At 39.7% G+C, this 21,225-nt stretch overlaps 1 protein-coding gene across 2 annotated transcripts in view; it reads left to right on the top strand.

Moving 5' to 3' along the window:
- Positions 1-21,225, top strand: part of MCC (MCC regulator of WNT signaling pathway) — a 240,601-nt gene that overhangs the window by 48,595 nt on the left and 170,781 nt on the right. The window contains exon 1 of one of the 2 annotated variants that reach the window (XM_048503355.1): positions 5,385-5,977. The exons of the other annotated variant lie outside the window; for it this stretch is intronic. Coding sequence (XP_048359312.1) covers positions 5,780-5,977 — 198 coding nt within the window. The 5' untranslated portion in view covers positions 5,385-5,779. Of the gene's footprint in view, positions 1-5,384; positions 5,978-21,225 lie in introns of those variants that run through there. 2 annotated transcript variants of the gene reach the window in all.

Genomic DNA, 21,225 nt, shown 5'->3' with positions numbered 1-21,225 from the left:
CATTAAGAATAAACCTACTGTATTCTTTAGTTGTTTTACCATCCCAAATACCAGTTGTTTTTTATATTTCAAATTGATAACAAAAAAGGGGGCTAATGGCAACTCGTTGAACAAATTACATACCTTGTGACTTGGAATTATAGAAATATGAGACTTAGGACTCTGAACATGTTAGCTTTAAAGGCCATTATAAAAAGATTTCTAGTCTCTATGAATGCAGCGAGCTTACATTTCTCACCGCTGGCTAAGTAAGGTAGTATTGTGCTCTGGTGCAGTCATTAGTGGTGTTATATAATCAAATCAATTTATCTAATTCTCAACATGAACAGATCTGTGGTACTTACATCCAGAGACTGCAGCCAGAAACAGAAAAGACAGAGCTTTCTACAAACCTGACAAAAGCCTCAGGTTTGCAGGAAAATCGAAAATAATAACAACAAAAATGGTAAGCAAGAACATCCATAAAGCAATTAATCTAGATTAAAATATTCCAAAACAATAGAAGAAGCACCTTGTAGCTGTAAGAAATTGGCCTTTGTGACTGGGCAACCACAACATTATTGCTAGTGGAGGCCTGGGTTTCTATCAATAAAAGGCAAGGGACGGACATTGAGCTGTTTCCTGAGCTGTTTTGGCATGTGAGGTAGGACTCACTGGGGCCAATCTTGGCAGCAACCACCATGCATCTTGCAACTGGACTTGCAAACTGAGGGCCATGATTTACTTTATCGTGTCAATCTGATACCCAGAACAGCCATAGTCAGACAGAAGGCCATTTCTGTTGGGATCAGCCGAGTGCCCTACAAGTCATAATCTTGATTTCATATACAGCTCAGTCTCATAGAGCAAAGCAAGAGTAAGATAATTGCCAATCAATTCAAGGGCTTTGATATTCAGAGGGTCTGCCTGACACATGGCATCAGTCTTTCCCCTCCCACATTAAGAATGAATAACTTCAGACTGCCCCTTCTGAGGGCACAGCATTCAAATATGGTTCACAGCAGCTCAACCTTGGGATGATCAAACCACATGGTAAATATCAACATTTCAATAACCTGATCTATCCCTGCTTTTGCCCATCTCTGTATTTTCTTAGGATCCTTAAAATCTTCTCTGTGTTCGCAACTTGCAAGTGCATTTTTATTATTTTTAATCCCTCAATAAAATTATAACACTTCTTTTAATTCTGGTTTTCTTCATGGCTCAGACATTGAGATTTCCTACCAACTTCTCGTATTGCCAGCCTGTTTCCAGCTAATTCCCCCGACCATTAAAAGGAAACAGACCAGACCAATTTGGATATCAAATCCATCTTGTGTTCCTGCTTCCTTCAACTATTTCTAGCATTATTGTCTTTTCCAGTGGCTCTTATCTTGTGTTGGATCTTGTGGAACAGATCTTTCATTCTTTGTTCTTGTTCTTGTCTTTTATTTTTATTAAACTGATTTTATTAACTCTTGCTAGAATACTGCATTTAGACTTTTGATTCTGTTCTGTCACTTTTGCTTCTCATCTATCTTTGGCAAATTAAAAATTTCCTCCGTCATCCGGTTAGGATTTTTGTTTCTTTTGACTACAGGAATACCACAGTTAGCTCTTGGTCTTGTTTTAGCGGACAGAATAGAATTTTCCCAACTTCCACTTCCAATTATGTAATCTATTTGATATCTGTACTGGTTGTCTAGTGATGTCCATGTGCACAATCATCTGTTTGGTTACCTGAACAAATTGTAGTTCTCACAAAATTCCATGAGTCATTCTCCTACTTCATTTCATGTTCCTAGTCCAAATCTGCCAACAATATTTTATTCTGGTTTGTTTCCTACTTTAGGTGTGTGATTCTCCCTCCCCTCCCCCCGGATCCGTGCATAACAGCCTTCAGTTTCTTCTTCATCAGCAGGAAGAAATTGTTGAAACAATTAAACTTGAATTATGTTAGACTTTCCCTGAAGGTTGATATTATTTGATCACACTTTCTATTAAAACGACTTTGTTTCCTCTGTATTGTCAAAGGCTTTCACAGCCAGATTCAACTGGTTCTGGTGGGTTTTCCGGCTTATGTGGTCGTGGTCTGGTGGATCTGTCTTCCCTCTGTGATACACCTCTGAAGATGCCAGCCACAGATGCAGGCAAAACATTAGGAACAAGATCCACCAGACCACGGCCACACAGTCAAGAAAACCCACCAGAACCAGTTTGTTTCCTCTGTTTGTGTCATTCCCTGACTCAAACACTTCGTAATTTTCTGACTGAAAATATCCTAACTCAGTCCACTTTTGTTCACTTACTTCCAGAATTGAAATAATTAAATGTTTCACTTCTCATTTTACAATTTCAAGCTTATCTTGATTCAGGTTTCTCATGTTCCATGTTCCTATTATGGGTTTCAAACAGCTTTAGACTTCCCTTTTGCATCCATTCATATCAACAATTGAACATTCTTTTGACTTTAGTCCAGTTGTATTATTAAGAATAGAGCTACTGGTACTTGTCCTCTACTATTCCCCAGTAGTTGAATGAGTGCCATCCAACCTGGGGGTGCCATCTTCCAGCACTATGTGTTTTGTCCTTTTGGATTGTCTCATCATAGGGTTTTTGAGGTAAGAGTTGATCAGAAGTACTTTACCACTGCCACCTTCTGTGTGGTACTAACCAGGGTTGTAGTGGCACTGCTTTTGTCTACAAAAGATCCTTGGCCAGCGTCACCTACCCTTACTGCTGCTTCCCAGTATCTAGCCTTTAATGTTTGTCCCCATCACCACTGGAACTGTCTGTTCTTTTCTACTTATGTAGCCATTAGTCCCTGAAGGGGGTGGACACATCATAATTTGGTGTCTCAGCTGCAACCATTTGGTCTTGAGTGCTTGGAGTTTAGCCTCTTGACAGAATCTAGTTATGGTATTGCTCCCAGATTTGCTGACGTACACAAACCAATATTTTGAGTTGCTGCTTTTATATCAGTTATTCTGGAATGCTGGGTATCAAAGAGCACTTAACTTACAAAATTCCAGTGATGGGCCCAGTTCTGTGCGCTTGGTACCAGTAAGATAAACACCAGTAGTGATTATACGTGTGCATTAGGGAAGGCAAACGAGAGCAGGGGATGCAAACAAATTGAGATTCTTGGCTGTCATAGCTAAGATGAATGCTTTTGAAGACCTCAAGGCTATGAAGAGGCATTACAGATACACTTGTCCTAGGAAAATCTACGCATGATGGAAGGCAAGGAGCAGTGATAGAGATTACGGAATAAACAAAATTGCTAATGATGCGTACCTGTTTTTCAAATTACAAGGATTACCAACTAATGAATTGATTGTTTCTTGAAATGTTGTTATATTTGTAAGATGTAACTGACATGCTACTTGGAATATAGAACCGATCTGTTGATTTGATTCATCTGCTTGGAAGTCCTGCACGTGACCTGCCATATTGTGTCTTGGCTGCCTGCCTATGGCAAAGTTCAACCACTGCAACACACATGATCATACTTTACTCATACAGTTACAAATAACTGAAAAGTGCTGTTTACCTATGTCTGTGAAACAACCAATTCAGTGTGTGGCAGAAGTGATTTCTCTTATAGGTAACAGGCAACTGTTGCTTCCACAAAACTCCAAAATGTTCCTAGGAAATCAATGAGACTCATTTATAACTAACAAAATGTAGATTAAGAACATAAGAACAAGCCTGCTGGATCAGACCAGAGTCCATCTAGTCCAGCACTCTGCTACTCACAGTGGCCCACCAGGTGCCTTTGGGAGCTCACATGCAGGATGTGAAAGCAATGGCCTTCTGCTGCTGCTGCTCCTGAGCACCTGGTCTGCTAAGGCATTTGCAATCTGAGATCAAGGAGGATCAAGATTGGTAGCCATAGATCAACTTCTCCTCCATAAATCTGTCCAAGCCCTTTTTAAAGCTATCCAGGTTAGTGGCCATCACCACCTCCTGTGGCAGGAGTATTCCAAACACCAATCACACGTTGAGTGAAAAAATGTTTTCTTTTATTAGCCTTAATTCTTCCCCCCAGGTTGTTGGTGACAGTCAATATATTTTTCTTAAAGCTTGTATGGACAAGAAGCTTCTAAAAAATTTTTCTGATTTTTATCAAATCAGTATTACAGTGATTTAATTTTCCATCCATCTCTACTATGAAAAGAATGACTTGTGATCACAAGCAGGAAATTAAACTGTGTAACTCTGGTCTAGAAGATAAGAGTATATACTATATTTTTCAGTGCTGCTGATGTTCTCACTTTGTTGCAGATTTGGGTTTCAGTAATAGGAGGGATGCACCCATTTTTATGACTTTTACGCAGCATTATGATGCTACTTGCTGCTGGGCTTGTATGATTATCTTTTAAACTATATAATGTTGACCATTATTTTTATTTTCATTTTTTTCCTACTCAGCAGTTTTCCTAGTAGCTGGGCAGCTCCACAATTGCCTCCAGCCCGGGCAATTGTATAATCTAGTGCAACCAGTTTTGGAGAGGGAGGGTTGATGTGCCATAATTTACTTTTTTGTGACTGTAGTATTTAGTGCCTTTGCCCCAAGTCATATGAATTAGAAGCTGGAACTGGGTTTACTCTATTTTAGAAGTATGTTTTTAATTTACAGTGAATGTAAGAGGATGGTGTGATTGGAGAACCATGAATTTGAAAACCATCTGCCCTTCAACTTTTGTGACACATGAAATGTTTGTCATGTAGTACTAGGAATTTTCATCATGTGATGTGTGTTTCAGAAAAAAATTCTGGTTTTAAAAGGTAGATTACTTGGTGGCGATTAGCTTTATCACATTGCTACATCTATGACCGTTTATGAGTCCAGGTCCTGTTGGAAGGATATTTGGGTACCACACTTGCAGCCACCTTTTCATAGTAGTGATTGGCTTTTTCTATGAACTGGGAGTTTTCGTACAAGTTGGTGTCACATTTTTTATGGACTACTTTGAATTGTTTGACTCTGGTTTAAGAACTGGTGTTGCTTCATTTCTTAGTTTCATTCAGGCTCTTTGAAAAGCTATCCAATAATATCTGCCCTCCATGCTTGTAAAAATTTAATTGAGCTTCTTAGTTTTTGTAGTAGCTTTCTTCTGAATCACAAAGGGAAGGTTGCTTAATTGGAAATGAAGGACTGGTATTCCAGTTGACGCTTCACATTTATTTAGGTTTGTGCTTTTTATTGTAATTTTTAATTAGCATTTGAAACTCTGGGAATGTGCCTGAAATTCCAAAGTGAGCTTTCTATATAACATGTGTCCTTTCTCCTTCCCCCTCCCTGTTCTCCTTGTAGTTCCTCCTCCCTTTGGCACCGCCCCTTCCATGCACCCTGTAGCCAGCAGCAAGACAGCTGTGTTTGATCATAAACCACTTACAACTCCAGGCTCCCTGGAAGGGGAAACTTTCGCATGAACAGCAGGATAGGTCCGTGTCTTGTTCTTTTCCTACCTCCTGATAGGACCTAACTGGTGCTCTGAGCTTGTGGCTATGATTGTCGGTCTGAGGCTCCCCAAATATTTCCAAATGCTTTGAAATCCTTTGAGAGATGCTTTCCGATCTAGCTGAGGGGGAGAATGAAGGCATAAAGCTGAAGCCTGCTCTCCCAAGCAGTTTTAGTAGCCTGATCGTTACAGCCTGTCTGTGCTCTGTCTCGCTATGCACTCTGCAGTGCTTTAATGAGTAACTACCAGCAATGGATTGTTTGTGAACCGACAGTCAGTTTTTTGTCTCTCTTTAGGAGACCCTATGCATTGTTAATTTTTAGACTATCTAAATGTTGAGTGAAAATGGCTGTCTAGAACAAAATGTGCAAGACAGGAGAAGCTCAGAGAAGAAGGAAGTGTTGAATCTTCCAGGGCAAGGTTTGGAAACCTTAAAATCCACAGAAAGCAATCAAGCCCTGGAAAGTCTCATCATGAATTCTGGAGTTGTCATGAAATATGGAAATGACTCCTCTGCAGAGCTGAGCGAGGTAAGAGGTTTCAGTGTTGTCCTTTTCTGTGCCGCTTTGATTTTGTTTTCAGAATAAAGACTCTCTCTTTTTGAGTACCCACTCTGAAAGCAATGAAAGATTAATGGATATGTGTACCTTGTTCTAACTTGCAATGTTCCCTGGAAATGATCTGAGATTGAGTCGGAAGGATTAAGTGGTAAAAAGCAAATGGTTGCAACTGTATGGAGGGCTTTTCCTTCTTGGCATCCTGCTGCAAGGAATCCCCCCCCCCCCCCGCGCACACACACACACACACAGTGTTTCCACACAGCATTCCTTTCTGCAGTAGGTAAAGCAAGCAGAGAGATTTCAGTTGAAATCAAGCAGATGGTAACTAATTTAGAATGGGGAATAAATAACCAGTATTAAGACAGCAGCTTCAGTGTATAACATAGGGGATTGCATTGATATTTATATTCATATATATATGATTTTATCTGTTTTTTAAATATAATATATATTTATATGTATATATGTTGTTTTACTTGGCAGAAATAGTAAATCCTGGGAAGAACTGCTTTTGAACATTACCTTAGTTGTTACAAATTTAGATTATCTGCTGTCAGATTTCTAAGATTTCCAGAATTTTCTAACCAAAGCTTCAGTCTTCTAAACAATTACTTGGGGAAAGTCCTCTTTAATTCAGTTGGACTTACTTTTGAGAAAGCATGCATCCATTTGCAGCTCTGTGTCCTTGTAACTTCTGAGATTTGGTGAATTTAGGTCTAATGGAACTTAGCATTATCAGTGATTTGAAATGCTTTGAAATAAATCACAGAATACAGCCTTCAATGTAAATTTTAAGAATGTTTCATATGTATATATCATGTTTTGGATATTCAGTTTTTATTCTGCAGTGTGGGCCTATAATGTGTTTGGAGAAAGAAGAAGACTGCATAGATAATAATGTCTTGCTGTGGCTGTTGTGCTGTTAGACAAGAAAGAAATATAGCATGAAACAGAACTGAAATGGTTAAGGTATCAGGAAAACTATTTCCTGCCAAGTTTGGGAGTGAGAAGGGATGTGGGTGGGGAAAAAGAAGAGGACTGAGGGGACAGTAGCAGACCTGTATAATGCAGAGTCTCTTTTCAGTATTTTAAAGTCTTTAGTTTACAGTATTAAAACAATTGTGAGGTAGGAGAACCAAGGTCTAAAAATAGTATTTCATATTACAGAATAAGGGATTTATAAAACCAAGGATTCAAGAGGGTTTTCTCTCTAGGCCAATGGGTCATGCAGGCAAGAAAAGATTTTATCACTAAGGAATTTATAACATCGCAGAACAGGTTTAGAGATGTGAGAGAGCATATCTAATTTGGGTCTACCCAAATAAATAAGATGGCCTACGTGAATGGGCACAGGAATTAAGAGCTCAAAAGTTAGAGAGGAATAGAGAGGAATCTGATCAGATAATTGAAAATGTGTTTTTCTATATTTTAATGAACACTGAAAATATATATATTCTAGTATTCTACTAGAATCACATATTATAATTGTCAAAATCATTGTTAACTTTTAAAAATGATCTCTGGAATGTATGTGAGATCTTTTACCCTGTGAGAGGGAACTTTCTGATTCTAACCTACCTTTAGAAATATTGGGAACTGGTTATCTGGATGGAAACCAAAAAGACAGAATTCAGTTTATTGCTGCCCCTTGCATATGGGCAGATAGAAGGGAAATTTCCAGCTGTGTAAAGAAGGATCAGACAAGCCAGTTTGATTTTAATGCTAAGGAAGAAAGCATATGTGGGAGAAATATGATTATATGGGTTATGTATGCGGGTATGATTATGAATTATGTCGTATGTATTCTTTGTACCTATAAAATATAAAGGTCTTTGTCTGGTTAGGTGTGACTCTTTTAGAGAAACACCCTGTGTTCTGCACAGTAAAACATTTCCTGCTGTCTAAAGCCTGATTCTTTGGGTTTCTTCCCTTACCAGTCTTTATAAACGTAACTGCGTAGGGCCAGATATGGGGTCTTGTCCGACACAATGTACGTTTTTTATGATAGCTAGAAGTTTTTCAAACCTGTCTATTCAGCATAAAAACTTCAAGTACTTTTCTAGTTTGCTTCAACATCCTTGGCCAAAACTACCCTCTTTGTTTGGGACTGTTGTTATATTGGATACAAACTGCTGGATGTTTGCTTCCTTAGCTTCCTGTATTGGATTTTGAAAAACTTAATAATTAAAATAAAAGCTGCATAAAAGGTACTTAGATGTACTTAGGTGTCAATATCATATCTACCTGTGGAAAGATTGAGTTCTGACTTGAACATTTGTAAATTATTGCAGTCCTAAAATCTGTTTATAACAGAGTTGAGATTAGGCTAGAGTTCTTGCACTACAATGCTAATTTATTTCTCAGGACCTGTTTTTCAAAAAGAAAGATATCCTTGTTGCTTCCCTGTTTATTCATTTCACACCTCTCTAGGCTATCTGTACATAGAAAGTCATTAAAATGAGGCAACAAATGAATACTTCCAATGCTGTAACATTTCCCTTGTGATAGAGTTGTACTGGCCAGTTTTAAGAATATGTGTTTGCAGTGGTGGCACCAGCAATGGTTTTGTTCTTCTGTAAATAAAGCAGAATCTTATACTTGGCAAGCAAGTTGGAGCTATTTAATTCTGCTCAGTTTTAACAGGTAAATACATGAGAAGCAGATGGTTGTACTGATGTTTTGTGGATGAGTGCACTGATTTAGGAAGCATGTGTAGGTGATGTTTCACTCATACTAGTTGTAGTGACTGCTGCTGCTGCTCTGCCAATGCTGGGGATATGTACCCAGCGTTGCAAACAATGATGCTGTGTCAGAATTGGAATTCTTAAAAGTCAAAACTCAGTAGGCAGCAAGGTCCTGGAACGCCCGGTAATTAATTGTTTTTTAAGCCAGGTTGGGGTAGAGGGGAAGGTAAATTTTAGTTAGGTATTTCACTGGTAGCTTTGCAATACATAGCAATTGAATTACTGATACAAAGAGTATGTCTGTGAAATCTACCACAAAAATGTAATGTTCCCTGTCCCCAATTATGACATTTAAGGAATAGAATTTGTTTATTTTATTTGAATGCAGCTCTAATGCACCTTAAGATACCTCATCTGACCTCAAGTGTATGTTTAGTGCCCCCCTCCCCTTTTAAAATGGAGCTCCTTTCTAGGATTACATGTGGAGATCATGGTTTTTAACTATATTCCATATTTTTTGCATAACTGAATTTGTGTTAAAAAGTTCATAGATTGGGATCACTTGAGTCGTAACTTCACTAATCCATGAATGGTTGATTAATGTAAGTGATATGTGCACTACTTTCTTTTGTGTGGTTTATTGAAATCTGTAAATTGCGATGTCATCATGGCAAGATACTGCTTGTCCCCTCCATCTGTTTTCCTTTGCTTCCAGACTGATTCTTTTCTTTCTCCCTCTCCTTTCCATGTGGTTGCTCTCTTGAACCTTTTAGTTGCATGCTCTTGCCCAGCAACAGTCCTAGAAGAAACTGGCTTTGATGAAACCTGTTAAGTTTATGTCCTATTGCACGTCCCTTTGCAATAATGTTATTTTATGCACAAGTAGCTTGATTTTCACATGAATTTAAAGGTGTTAACATATTTAAGCTCAGAATGAATTGCTGGTGGAATATATTCCGATCTCTCAGCACACATGATTAAGAATGTCAGTAGGCTCACACTTGCTACAGTCAACAAGTATTTGGATGCAAGTCAGGTAAGAAACAAGAGGAGCCAATCAACTGCAAAAATGTGCAGGATGAAACCGCTGCATGTAAAAAGACAGCAACTTCGTTTTTGACAGTTCTAATTTTAAAGGGAATTTGAGCAGGTCTAATATAGGTTGTATCAAGATTCTTTTTGTGTATGATTCAGGACTTCATACTATGCATTTTGTGTAATTAAATAATAGTATCATAATATTCTGTGGTTTTGTGCTGTTGTAATAACATTGTTTTCAGGGAACTAATTTTATCATGGATATGGCATTATAAATGTAAGGGCATAATTTATGGTAAGCACCTCCAGTTTAAAGAGTTCAACATTATAAATAAGTAGGCTTTTGTGAGAAATTTGGATGGACTGGAGAGACAAAATCTTTTCCTCCAAGATTCTACAATCTCTCAGTGTCTTGAAAAGACTAGTTTTCCCTCTCACTTCATTTCAACACAAGTGTATTGCTCTCAGCATTCTCTACCTTCTGGAATAAACCCAATTTTCAAAAGGCTGTGTTTGGGGCTGTGTCCTTTTCTTTTGATTTACAGAGTTATTTTTTTCCTACATAATGTGGGAATCCCCAAGGTACATAAAAACTCATACATCCCTTGTCTGGTTTTTTGTTTTGCTTTCATGAACCACCTACTTCAGTATTCGATATGATGACAAGACAGGGGCTTTCAAGGAATTGCTACAATGAGGAGCAGTTAACACATTCTCCCTTACAAGTACCAATACTTTGACTTCAGAATTATTTAGGTTTTCAGGGATTTGAGCAGGCCTATTTCCCAGTCTGCTTCTGTTCTTCCACCTGCTGTTCTAAAAACTGACTGTTAGCATTCTGTGTGTTGGTGTATCCCCACATATTTTAGGAGGTGGTATATAAGTATGGACCTTGATATGATTTATTAAAACATTTGTAGCTTCCTTTGTATTATTATAGTCTTCAAGAGAGTTGGTCTGAAGCCACACCAGAGTATACAGAAAAATTCTCTCAGTAATTATCAGTGAAACACATTGTAACAGTATGAAAATACTTCCTTGATAATTGTTCAGGGCTGAATTCAGACATCACAATTAACTGTGGTTTTATCAAACCTTGATTTATTGTTACATCTGAATTTTTGTAGTGTGGCAAACCATGCATAATGATATGTGCTAAATCAGGATTTCAACTAGAGTATATTGCTTGATAGATTATCATGATTGTTGTGGTGTCTCAGTCAGCTAATTTGTTAGTTATACAATCCTTGTGGCCTCCTGTATACAGAGAAAGCAGTGTAGAGTGGATGAGAAACATTATTTATTTACTTTATTTATATCCTGCCTTTCTTCTTTGCATGGACTTATAGGTACTTAACAATGTTCTGATCTCCTCCGTTCTGTCCTCACATTGACAACCCTGTGAGGTAGGCTGAAAACATGTGAGTGGCTCAGGTTATCCTAGTGAGCAACTTTTGAATATCGCTGTCAGTTTCTGAATCCACTCCCTCTCCCTTCCAAGCACATCACCTTAGGCCCGTCTCTTTGCTGCCTTGTAATTTGCAAAAGCTTTGCTGTGTGACTCAAGGCTTTAGAGAGGGAGAGAATGTAGTGAGACAAAAGAGTTCACTTCATAATAGTATTAATTGAATATATTACTCTAATTACTCCAAAAACAAATTTGCTACAAATTCCCCTTGTGCCCATAAACAAATAGCTTTTTACTTTATTTCAGAAAAAAGTTGAATGAATGCAATTAAATGGTGGGTGAGAATCTGTGAGCAGGAAGTTAAAGCACTGAACAGGCTTGCACAACTTGTGTCCTGTGAAATCAAATGTAGCTCATTAGGCATTAGGGCAGTGATGGTGAACCTATGGCACGGTGCCAGAGGTGGCACTCGGAGCCCTCTCTGTGGGCACACGCACACAGAGTTCATCATGTGGGGGACAAAAAATCACACCCTCCCCCACACACACATCTAGGTTGGCCTGGGCCACTGAGCACAACGGGCCTGGTGCTTGTGCTCCGGGTGGCTGCTGCCCGAGGGGGGGCGCGCAGAGGAGGCAGAGATGCTAGAGAGGCACAGAGCAGTGCGCGTGGGACTTGCTGAAGGCTAGAGCAGGCTGGCCCCTGCTCGAGGGGGTAGGACGGAGGAAGAGGGAGCCAACCGGTTTTTCTAAACTAAAACCTCAGCATTCAGGTTAAATTGCCGGGTTGGCACTTTGAGATAAATAAGTGGGGTTTGGGTTGCAATTTGGGCACTTGGTCTCAAAAAGGTTTGCCATCACTGCATTTGGGCAAGTATGTGGGATTCAGTCAGCCTCCAATTTTTGTTGTCCATCTAATTTTGAAAAATCAGAACCTGCTCTAACATAGAAAAACTGCAGATGAAACTGTACTGTGGCTAGTGTGCTTCTCCTCTGCTCCCCCACTGATAGCATTATGAAGATTTTCAAAGAGGCTTGTCCTGTTGCTGCAGTCAACCAACAGCAAGTTACTTGTATATCCAATGATTATTTGATAGCAGTCAGTCAGTACAGAAGTGCTCAAGACACCCAACTGGAGATTCTTGTGGAAGGCAGGCAAGGAGTGAAGATGCAACCATGTGGTGGTTTTGAGGCAACCCTAGGTTTGTATGCTTATGGTTTATCATGAAATATGAATGCAGCCTAGTACTCTGATAGAACCAAAGAATGCAGGAATGGTTGCAAGTCACATGAAGTGATGAAGCTATCTAGGGTTGGCCATTTGCTTGGTTGAACAGTTCAATATTTTTGAAGTTTTAATTTAATTATAACAGCAAGCTATTTTAATTAACAAATGTTCATATTATAATTGTAATAACTGTTAGATGAATTGTGAAGCAATGACATTAGTTTACTTAAATTTAGTGATTTATTGTAATTTCAGCCATTTTAGATACTTGATGCACTAATGTGAATGATTCTCTGGACTTTTCATTAATATATATCCTAAAACACCAGAATCCAGTCAGAGAAGTCAATTTTTGTTGGCCAATGTGTGAGTAGGCAGCAAGTCAACGTTTCCTACTTGGAGATGCCTGGTACAGCAGGTAGCCTCTAGGGGCTAGGTGTGGCTTTCCTGACCTTGCTAGCAAATGATATCATCATGAAATAAACTGCTAACTACAAAGTGGGATTTTTGAGTTCATGCAATATTTGATCAAATATTCAGTTTAGAATACTTGACTTGTCAGTTGACTGACATGAAAATTGTAATGCTTTTTATAAATAGTGCTGTTCTAACTTTCCCTTTGCTTCTTTACGGCCAACTGAAAATGTAAGAAAATTCTATAGGAATAATATGGATTTTGCATGGGGGACTTTTGGTAGCAAGAGTATAGATGCTTGAGGAAAAGGCTACAAGACCAGATATACTTCAGATTTATACAAGAATGAAAAATATCATTCCAAGTGTTTGGGATTTGTTGGATGTGAACGTCAGACAAGAGATACCAATCCCCTCTCATGACTGTTAGGTGTTGAGAAACACAGGGAAAGGCAGATTCCAAAGATTTAAGTAACCCTATTTGCCTCAAGTCATGGATGGGGCTCATTAGATGAGCCATTAATAGAACAAATATTAGTAAGGACAGAGAACAGAGGGATGTGATGTGTTAGCAAACATTGTTTGTTTCTTGAAGCCTGATGAGTATTTCTGAACACTTTTCAAGACATGATTTTACTTGTTTAAAGTGACATGGCATACAAGCATACTGGGAACAGCTTTTGTATGTACTTCAGGCAGGGGAAAAAATGTCACAGATATATTGTGTTGTCCTTCTTTGTACTGTTAAACTTGTCCTGTTTTTTATAATGAAGAACAGACTGTCAGAAATCAGGATAATATTATAATTGGTGCACCTTAATACAGAAATAACGTCTCATCTTGGTATCCATTGTGAGTCTAATTTACAGCACTGCAGCGGGCATTCCTGGCTTCTTCTTAAAGAACAAAAGCACCATGGTTTATGATACAGAAATTGTTGGCAAATGAGAAATGTATTGTCTCCAATACATTTGCTGTGAACTTACAGCCATCTGTATATGCTTTTGATGGAAACTGTTAATCATTATTGCTTGCTGATATATAATTATACTTTTAACAACTTTAAAATACAATTGTGAACTTGTATAGTCTTGTGCAAGTAGCCTTCTGTACTACTTAGAAATCTCAAAGCTTGAAAGAGCTTCCCTAGAACACTGATTCCAGCATTCCATGTTAGATTTGAAGCAGGGAAACCTCATTATGGTGCCGCTTACTCTGTCCTCATATTACCCTAACTGTGTGGGACTGCTGAGGTGAAGCCCTGAACTATGGGGGAACTATGTGCACATCCTCCCAAAGTTAATCCTTGAGAAACTGTGTTAACATTGACATCAAGAGAAGCTGCAGCTGAAACCGTGACCCCTCATGACAGTGGTGAGAAGAATCAGCATGGTTTGGCTTCCACACAAATACCATATCTTAATTATGAAATATCTAAGGACTTTGGCAAAGTTGCTTATTTCTCAATTTTAGTGTCATTATAAAATAAGTGTTTCTTTTTTTCACTAAAATGAAATAAAGTTTGTACATTGTTTTTGCACAAAGCATATATACCATCCCATTGGAATTGGATTTACATATTTGATTACCGGTATTTATTGAAAAGGGTGCAGACATTTGCGGGAAGTACTAATATACCCCATAAACCCAACATACTCTGTATGAAGAAAAAGACACTTTAAAGTCCTAATTATAGTACATTTGTTAAACTGAAAGAATAATTCCTATTGACTTACAATACCTTTATTTCAGTTGCTGTGGATGAAACATTCTCTGTGTTTAACCATACCCATATAATACATTCTCTACTGCATTCCAAATCATTCTGCAGCCACAATGATATATATTAGTATCCATTAACTACTTGGCAGTCATGAGTAAATCTGGGCTGTTCACATCTCCTGCACAATTGGCACAAGACCAGAAATAAAAATAATTTTTAAAAGCTTTCCTTTCTTCAAGCAGTATGATTCATTATCTAATAGGTAGGACAGTAAATTCTAATGGGTATACCAATCAACTGATTGGTAAGTCTGGGCCAAATATTTAATCAGTAGAGCTAAATATTCTAGTTTGTAATTTCCATGTTCTGATCTGAAAATTCTAGTGACCTTACATCAAAAGTATTGTAGATTTTTACTTATGAGAGATAAATAACCGGCAGATTTTCTCACGGTATCTGTATTCTTGAAACATTTTAGTCTTTTAACACTAATCTTATATGTTAATATTTTTCCATAAGTCCTATTTATTATGCAAATGTTTACTCAAATAATATATAGTGTTGCATGAACACAGCTTGGCAAAACCTGTAGTACAGTGACACAATGAACTAAGGGTGCATGGGTGACTACATTGCAAGCATTTAACTGAAAATAACAATTTTGATTTTATTTTATTCACTCATTTAAACATATATGTTCTGCTTCTTTGGTATGAAGCAATCCTGCAATACAATATACCAAGATAACAACCATATTAAAGAAAACAAGAGATAATTGCACAAAAGGAATATCCTTTTCAGGACATTTCACTCAAATCCACCCAAAATAGAACAGTTTTACTGAAATTACAGAAGAATTAGGCTAGAAGAATTTTTTTTGCAGTGTAGGGGTAATAACAATGAAGGAGTGAGCCCTCTCTGAAGCCAGACACAGTTGGTGAATGAATTGGACCACCAAGAGAAATACCCTGGCATCCACTAGGAAGTCCATATAGGCTGTTTCAGTACTGGCATAATCTGTGTGTGGTGCAACACTCCTGTGAAAAGGGAAGGTGCCATGTTTTCTACCTTCTGGTGTTCCTTAGGTACCTCCCCAAGTTGCCTCATTATGATAACTCAACAAATGATGGATCAATATAGCAAAGTTCAGCAGAATCTGAAAGGGAGCCACTTACCATATGAAGTCGTTTTCTCATGATTGCAGTAAGGCTGAATTTATTTCTTTAGCAACTCGACAACAGCATTCGGACCTCGACCAAACGTTGAAGAAAAGGTGAGGCAAACAGAACTATCTGAAATTCACTAGCAAAAAGAATTTTTCCTGTAGTGTGGTCTGGGAATTTAAAAAGTGCTTTCATGGCGCATGCATCCCTAATTCTGCTGTTGTCATAGTTCCCCAGTACACATGCCCACCCTTGCATGCACACTGTGTGTTTCCACAGTCAAACACCAGTTCCAAAAGTCAACCATCAAACATTTCCAAACTCATGGTAGGTAATCCAAAAGTATGAGTCCAGAGTTTCAGATCAAGGTCAAGACAAAACACACTTCAGAGCAGATGCCACACAGTCAGTGTCAATGTGACATGCTGCTTCCTTGCAGCTATTCCCTTTCTGGCTGCTTATAAACGCAATGCTATTCAGAGGGCCTGCAATGCTACGCACCTGCTGTGTGCCTCAGACCTGCTCCTGCAAATACTCATAGTTGTTGGCCATGCAGGGCCTGTGCTGGGCTGCCAGGCACACAATTCGTTTCCTGTTCTGTATGGCCCTGCGTTTTATCCTGCTATGTTGCTTCTTGGGCTCTGGTGATGAGAAAGCTGAGCAGACTGACATCTGACTTTCCACAGTTGGCTCAGAATTGGAGGGCAGAAGGGTCACTGCTCAGGTTTCTAGCTGTGGGTTTATATCTGACCCCCACATGGGTTGCTTCCCCCTGTATCACTTCTGCTATTGGCTATAGATATGTCTCTGGAACCAGCAGAGAAGAGGAGCAGTGGAGGACAGCAGTGGGCCAGAAAGGGCTGAGGAGCTCTGATTTTTCTTTACAGAGGGCTTTTCTTAAAGCCACATCTTTTAAACAGTGTATTTTAAACAGGGGGTTTCTCTTTTTTTCTCCTTGTGCTAGGGCTGCTGATTGGTGGATAAGCTGCTGAAAGGGTGGGGCTTCTCACATTTGTAAATCTTTTCAGTTAGTGCTGAAGGGGTGGGGCTTCTCACATTTGTAAATCTTTTCAGTTAGTGCTGAAGGGGTGGGGCTTCTCACATTTTAAAATCTTTTCAGTTAGTCTCTGGAACCAGCAGCGCGCGCCTAACGGCGTGCGCAGGTGTTTTACTAAATAAGAACATATTTTAAGGGATAGTACAAGGTATACAAACCTTAAGAGGGAGGCACTAATTAAAATCAGTATTTGAATATCTAAACAAAATTAGATATGAAGGCAGGAAGCCAGCAGGGGGAGGGGGGCTTTCCAGTGTTTTGCACTGAGTGTCACATGTATGACTATCTGCCACTAGGGCAGAAGTAGTGGGTGATTCAATCATTAGAAATATAGAGAGTTGGGTTTGTGACAGGCGTGATGACCGCATGGTGACTTGCCTGCCTGGTGCGAAGGTTGCGGATGTCACGCTTCGTCTAGATAGGTAGCCATTAGACAGTGCTGGGGTGGAGTCAGCAGTTGTGGTCCACATTGGTACCAATGACATTGGGAAATGTAGCCTGGAGGTTCTGGAAGCTAAATTTAGGCTGCTAGGAAAAAGGTTAAAAATCCAGGACCCCCCAAGGTGGCATTCTCCCAAATGCTACTCTGTTCCACGCCAGCAGAGGCGAAGCCAGTAGGTGCAAGCGGAGATACAGGGTCTCAAATGCGTGGATGAGAAGGTGGTGTGTAAGGCAGAGGGTTTCCCAGCTTTGTCAGGGAACTGGGGAACCTTTTGGGATAAGTGCGCAGGCCTGGTACAAAAGTGCTGGGACGGGCTTTCATCTTAACCAAAGAGGAACCAGGGCTGTTGGCGCCAACATTAAAAAAAGGTGGCAGAACAGCTTTTAAACTGATCCTTTGGGGAAAGCCGACAGGAGCTTGGAAAGGTGACTTCTCGGGTTCCCGAATACAGAGGCCACGGGGATGTAGACAGAGAGGAGGTTTTTCTAAATCAACCACATACAAGTGTGGGAGCACAGCAATGTGATAAGTGATAGTGTCTACAAAAGGCTAGAGGGCAAAACACATAAATCTCGGCAGGTTAGACACAGAGTATACAAGTGTCTCTATGCTAATAGTAGAAGCATCTCGACCTAAAATGGGGAGAGCTGGAGTACAGAGTTTCTGAAGGAGGACATTGATATAGTGGGCATCACAGAGTCATGGTGGAATGAGGAGAACCAGTGGGATGCTATTATCCCAGGTTACAGGCTCTACAGGAAGGATAGGACAGGGCGTATTGGGGGTGGGGTGGCCCTCTATATCAAAGAGAGCATAGTGTCACATAAAATAGACAATGCAGGGGGAGCTGATTACTCTTCAGAAGCACTGTGGATATCAATACCAGGGGTGAAGCATAGTTTAACATTAGGAATATATTATCGTCCCCCTGACCAAAGTGCACAAGAGGATTCTGAGATGGAAAAAGAAATTAGAGAGGCCAACAAAAGCAAAAACGTCGTGGTAATGGGCGATTTTAATAGTAAGGAGAGAACATTCCTGGATATGCTAAATGACTGTGGCTTAGAGCAGATGGTTGTAGAACCAACCAGGGGAGATGTGATCCTAGATCTAATTCTATGTGGGACCCAGGACCTGGTGCGGGAAGTCAGTGTTGCTGTTTGAGTCGGGATAGGGAACAGCTTACCACAATGCTACCAGATTCTGAAGTATCTCAGCATTGCTTAACAAGTGACAACTACTAATGTAGTTACATCTACCTTCAGAAAGGGAAATTTCTCAAAGATGTAGGGATGGATAGTGCGCAGGAAGCTGAAAGGGAAAATTAAGAGAGTCAAAAATGTCCAAGGGTGCTTGGAGGTTATTTAAAAAACACAGTCTTAAAAGCTCAGCTGGAATGTGTTCAGCAAGAGGGTTAGGAAAGGCAGCTACCAGTCCAAAAGAAAGCCACCATGGTTAACAAATAAGGAGGTTGAGGAAATTATTAGAAAAAAAAGATGTCTTTTAGAAAATGGAAGTCTCAACTTAACTGATGAAGAATACCAGAGAGAACACAAATGGTGGCAAAAAGAGAAAGCCAAGTTAGCTGTAAGTGGGAGGCAAAACGCAAGGGATTATGAGGAACGCATGGCTGCTAACATCAAAGACTAGCAAAACAAACAGTTCTTCAAGTACATCAAAAAGCAGGAAGCCAGCTAGTAGCCAGGTAGGCCCCTTTAGATGATGTGAAGGAACAAAAAGGTAAAAGTGCTAAAAGACATGACAGGGAGATTGCAGAGAAGCTGGAATGAATTCTTTGCATCTCTCTTCACCCAAGAGGAGGTGAGGATAATTCCTGCACCTGAACCAAGCTTCTTAGGAGGTGAAACTGAGGAACTAGCAAAGATAAAGTGGTAGACAAGGAAGAAGTTCTGGCAGCCATTGATAAAACTAAATGCTACCAAATCCCCTGGCTCCAGATTGCATTCATCCAAGAGTTCCCTTAAAGAGCCTGCCAAGCATGAAATTACTGATGTTCTCACATTAATATGCAACTTATCCCTGAAACTCAGGCTCCATCCCTGAAGACTGGAAGATGGCCAATGTCACACCAATCTTTAAGAAAGGGTCTAGGGGGACTCAGAAAATTACAGTGCCAGTCAGGGGCTTGACATCTGTTCCTGGTAAATTAGTAGAATCTATCATTAAAGATAAAATTATTAAACATGTAGAAAAGCAAGACCTGCTGAGGAAGAGTCACAGCATGGCTTTGTAGAGGCAAGTCCTGTCTTACAAACTTACTAGTGTTCTTTGAGGGTGTAAACAGACATGTGGATAAGGGGGAACCAGTGGACACTGTCTACTTGGATTTCCAAAAGGCTTTTGACAAAGTTCCTCATCAGGAGACTGCTGAGAAAAACTCAGCAATGAAGCTGAATAAGAGGGGAAGTCCTCCTATGGATTAAAAAACTGGTTGAGGAACAGGAAACAAAGGGTGGGTATAAATGGGAAGTTCTCACAATGGAGAGATGTAGGGAGTGGTGTCCCCTGCTGATCCTCAGATTGGGACCAGTGCTCTTTAACTTATTCATAAAATGACCTGGAAGTAGGGGTGGGTAGCGTGGTGGCCAAGTTTGCAGATGAAACCAAATTATGTAGGGTGGTGAGAACCACAAAGGATTGCGAAGAGCTCCAAGCGGACCTTGATAAATTAGGTGAGTGGGCTCAGAAATGGCAAATGCAGTTCAATGTAGCAAAATGTAAAGTGATGCACATAGGGGCAAAAAAATCCAAACTTCACATAACATCGCTTACAGGGGTCAGTGCTATCAGTCACAGACCAGGAAAGCGAATTTACGCGCCTTAAGTTGATAGTTCCATGGGAATGTCAACTCAATGCATGGCAGCTGTGAAAAGGCAAACTCTATGCTGTGGATCATTAGGAAAGGAATTGATAATAAAACTGGGTAAGGATTAAAGTCATGCCCCCTATATAAAAGCAGCAGTGGTGCGACCGCAAGACTTGGAGTACTGTGTTCAGTTCTGGTCGCCACATCTCAAAAAAAGGATATCGAAGAGATAGAAAAAGTGCAGAGAAGGGCAACGAGGATGATTGAAGGGACTGGAGCACCTTCCTTATGAGGAGAGGCTGCAGCTTTGGGACTCCCGGCTTTGGAGAGGGAGAGACGCCTGGAGGGGGGGATATGATTGAAGTCTATAAAATTATGCATGGGGTAGAAAATGTTGACAGAGAGAAATTTTTCTTTCTTTCTCACAATACTAGAACCAGGGGGCATTCATTGAAAATGCTGGGGGGAAGAATTAGGACTAATAAAAGGAAACACTTCTTCACGCAACGTGTGATTGGTGTTTGGAATATGCTGCCACAGGAGGTGGTGATGGCCACTAACCTGGATAGCTTTAAAAAGGGCTTGGACAGATTTATGGAGAAGTCAATCTATGGCTACCAATCTTGATCCTCCTTGATCTGAGATTGCAAATGCCTTAGCAGACCAGGTGCTCAGGAGCAGCAGCAGCAGCAGAAGGCCATTGCTTTCACATCCTGCATGTGAGCTCCCAAAGGCACCTGGTGGGCCACTGCGAGTAGCAGAATGCTGGACTAGATGGACTCTGGTCTGATCCAGCAGGCTAGTTCTTATGTTCTTATGTTCTTATATGAGCCAAGGCTGCCTTCTGACTCTTCATCAGAGGAGTCTTCAGTAACTCTTGGAGCTGATTGGTCCATAACAATGGGTATGCAAAGGAAGTGAGGTTTTATTTTATTATTATTATTATTATTATTATTATTATTATTATTATTATTATTATTATTATTATTATTATTATTATTATTATTGAGTATTGTGTAGTCAGGCTCCATAGCAAAGTAGATGGCTTTCCAAAAATACAGTGCACATGCACACAAGTGTGTACACACACACACTATAAAAATATAACTTTTCTGGATATTGTAAGTATAAATTATCTCTTGAGATAGTTCTTACAGATTGAAATGTCTCTTACAGATTTGAAAGTCTTTATCTTTGCCTTATATTTAAATCTGCACATAAATTTCTTAGTGTG

This window comes from Sphaerodactylus townsendi, linkage group LG07 (assembly GCF_021028975.2).
Source record: "Sphaerodactylus townsendi isolate TG3544 linkage group LG07, MPM_Stown_v2.3, whole genome shotgun sequence".
NCBI lineage: Eukaryota > Metazoa > Chordata > Lepidosauria > Squamata > Sphaerodactylidae > Sphaerodactylus > Sphaerodactylus townsendi.
The sequence above is the reverse complement of the archived record's forward strand: the minus strand, read 5'-3'. Positions and strand labels throughout refer to the sequence as shown.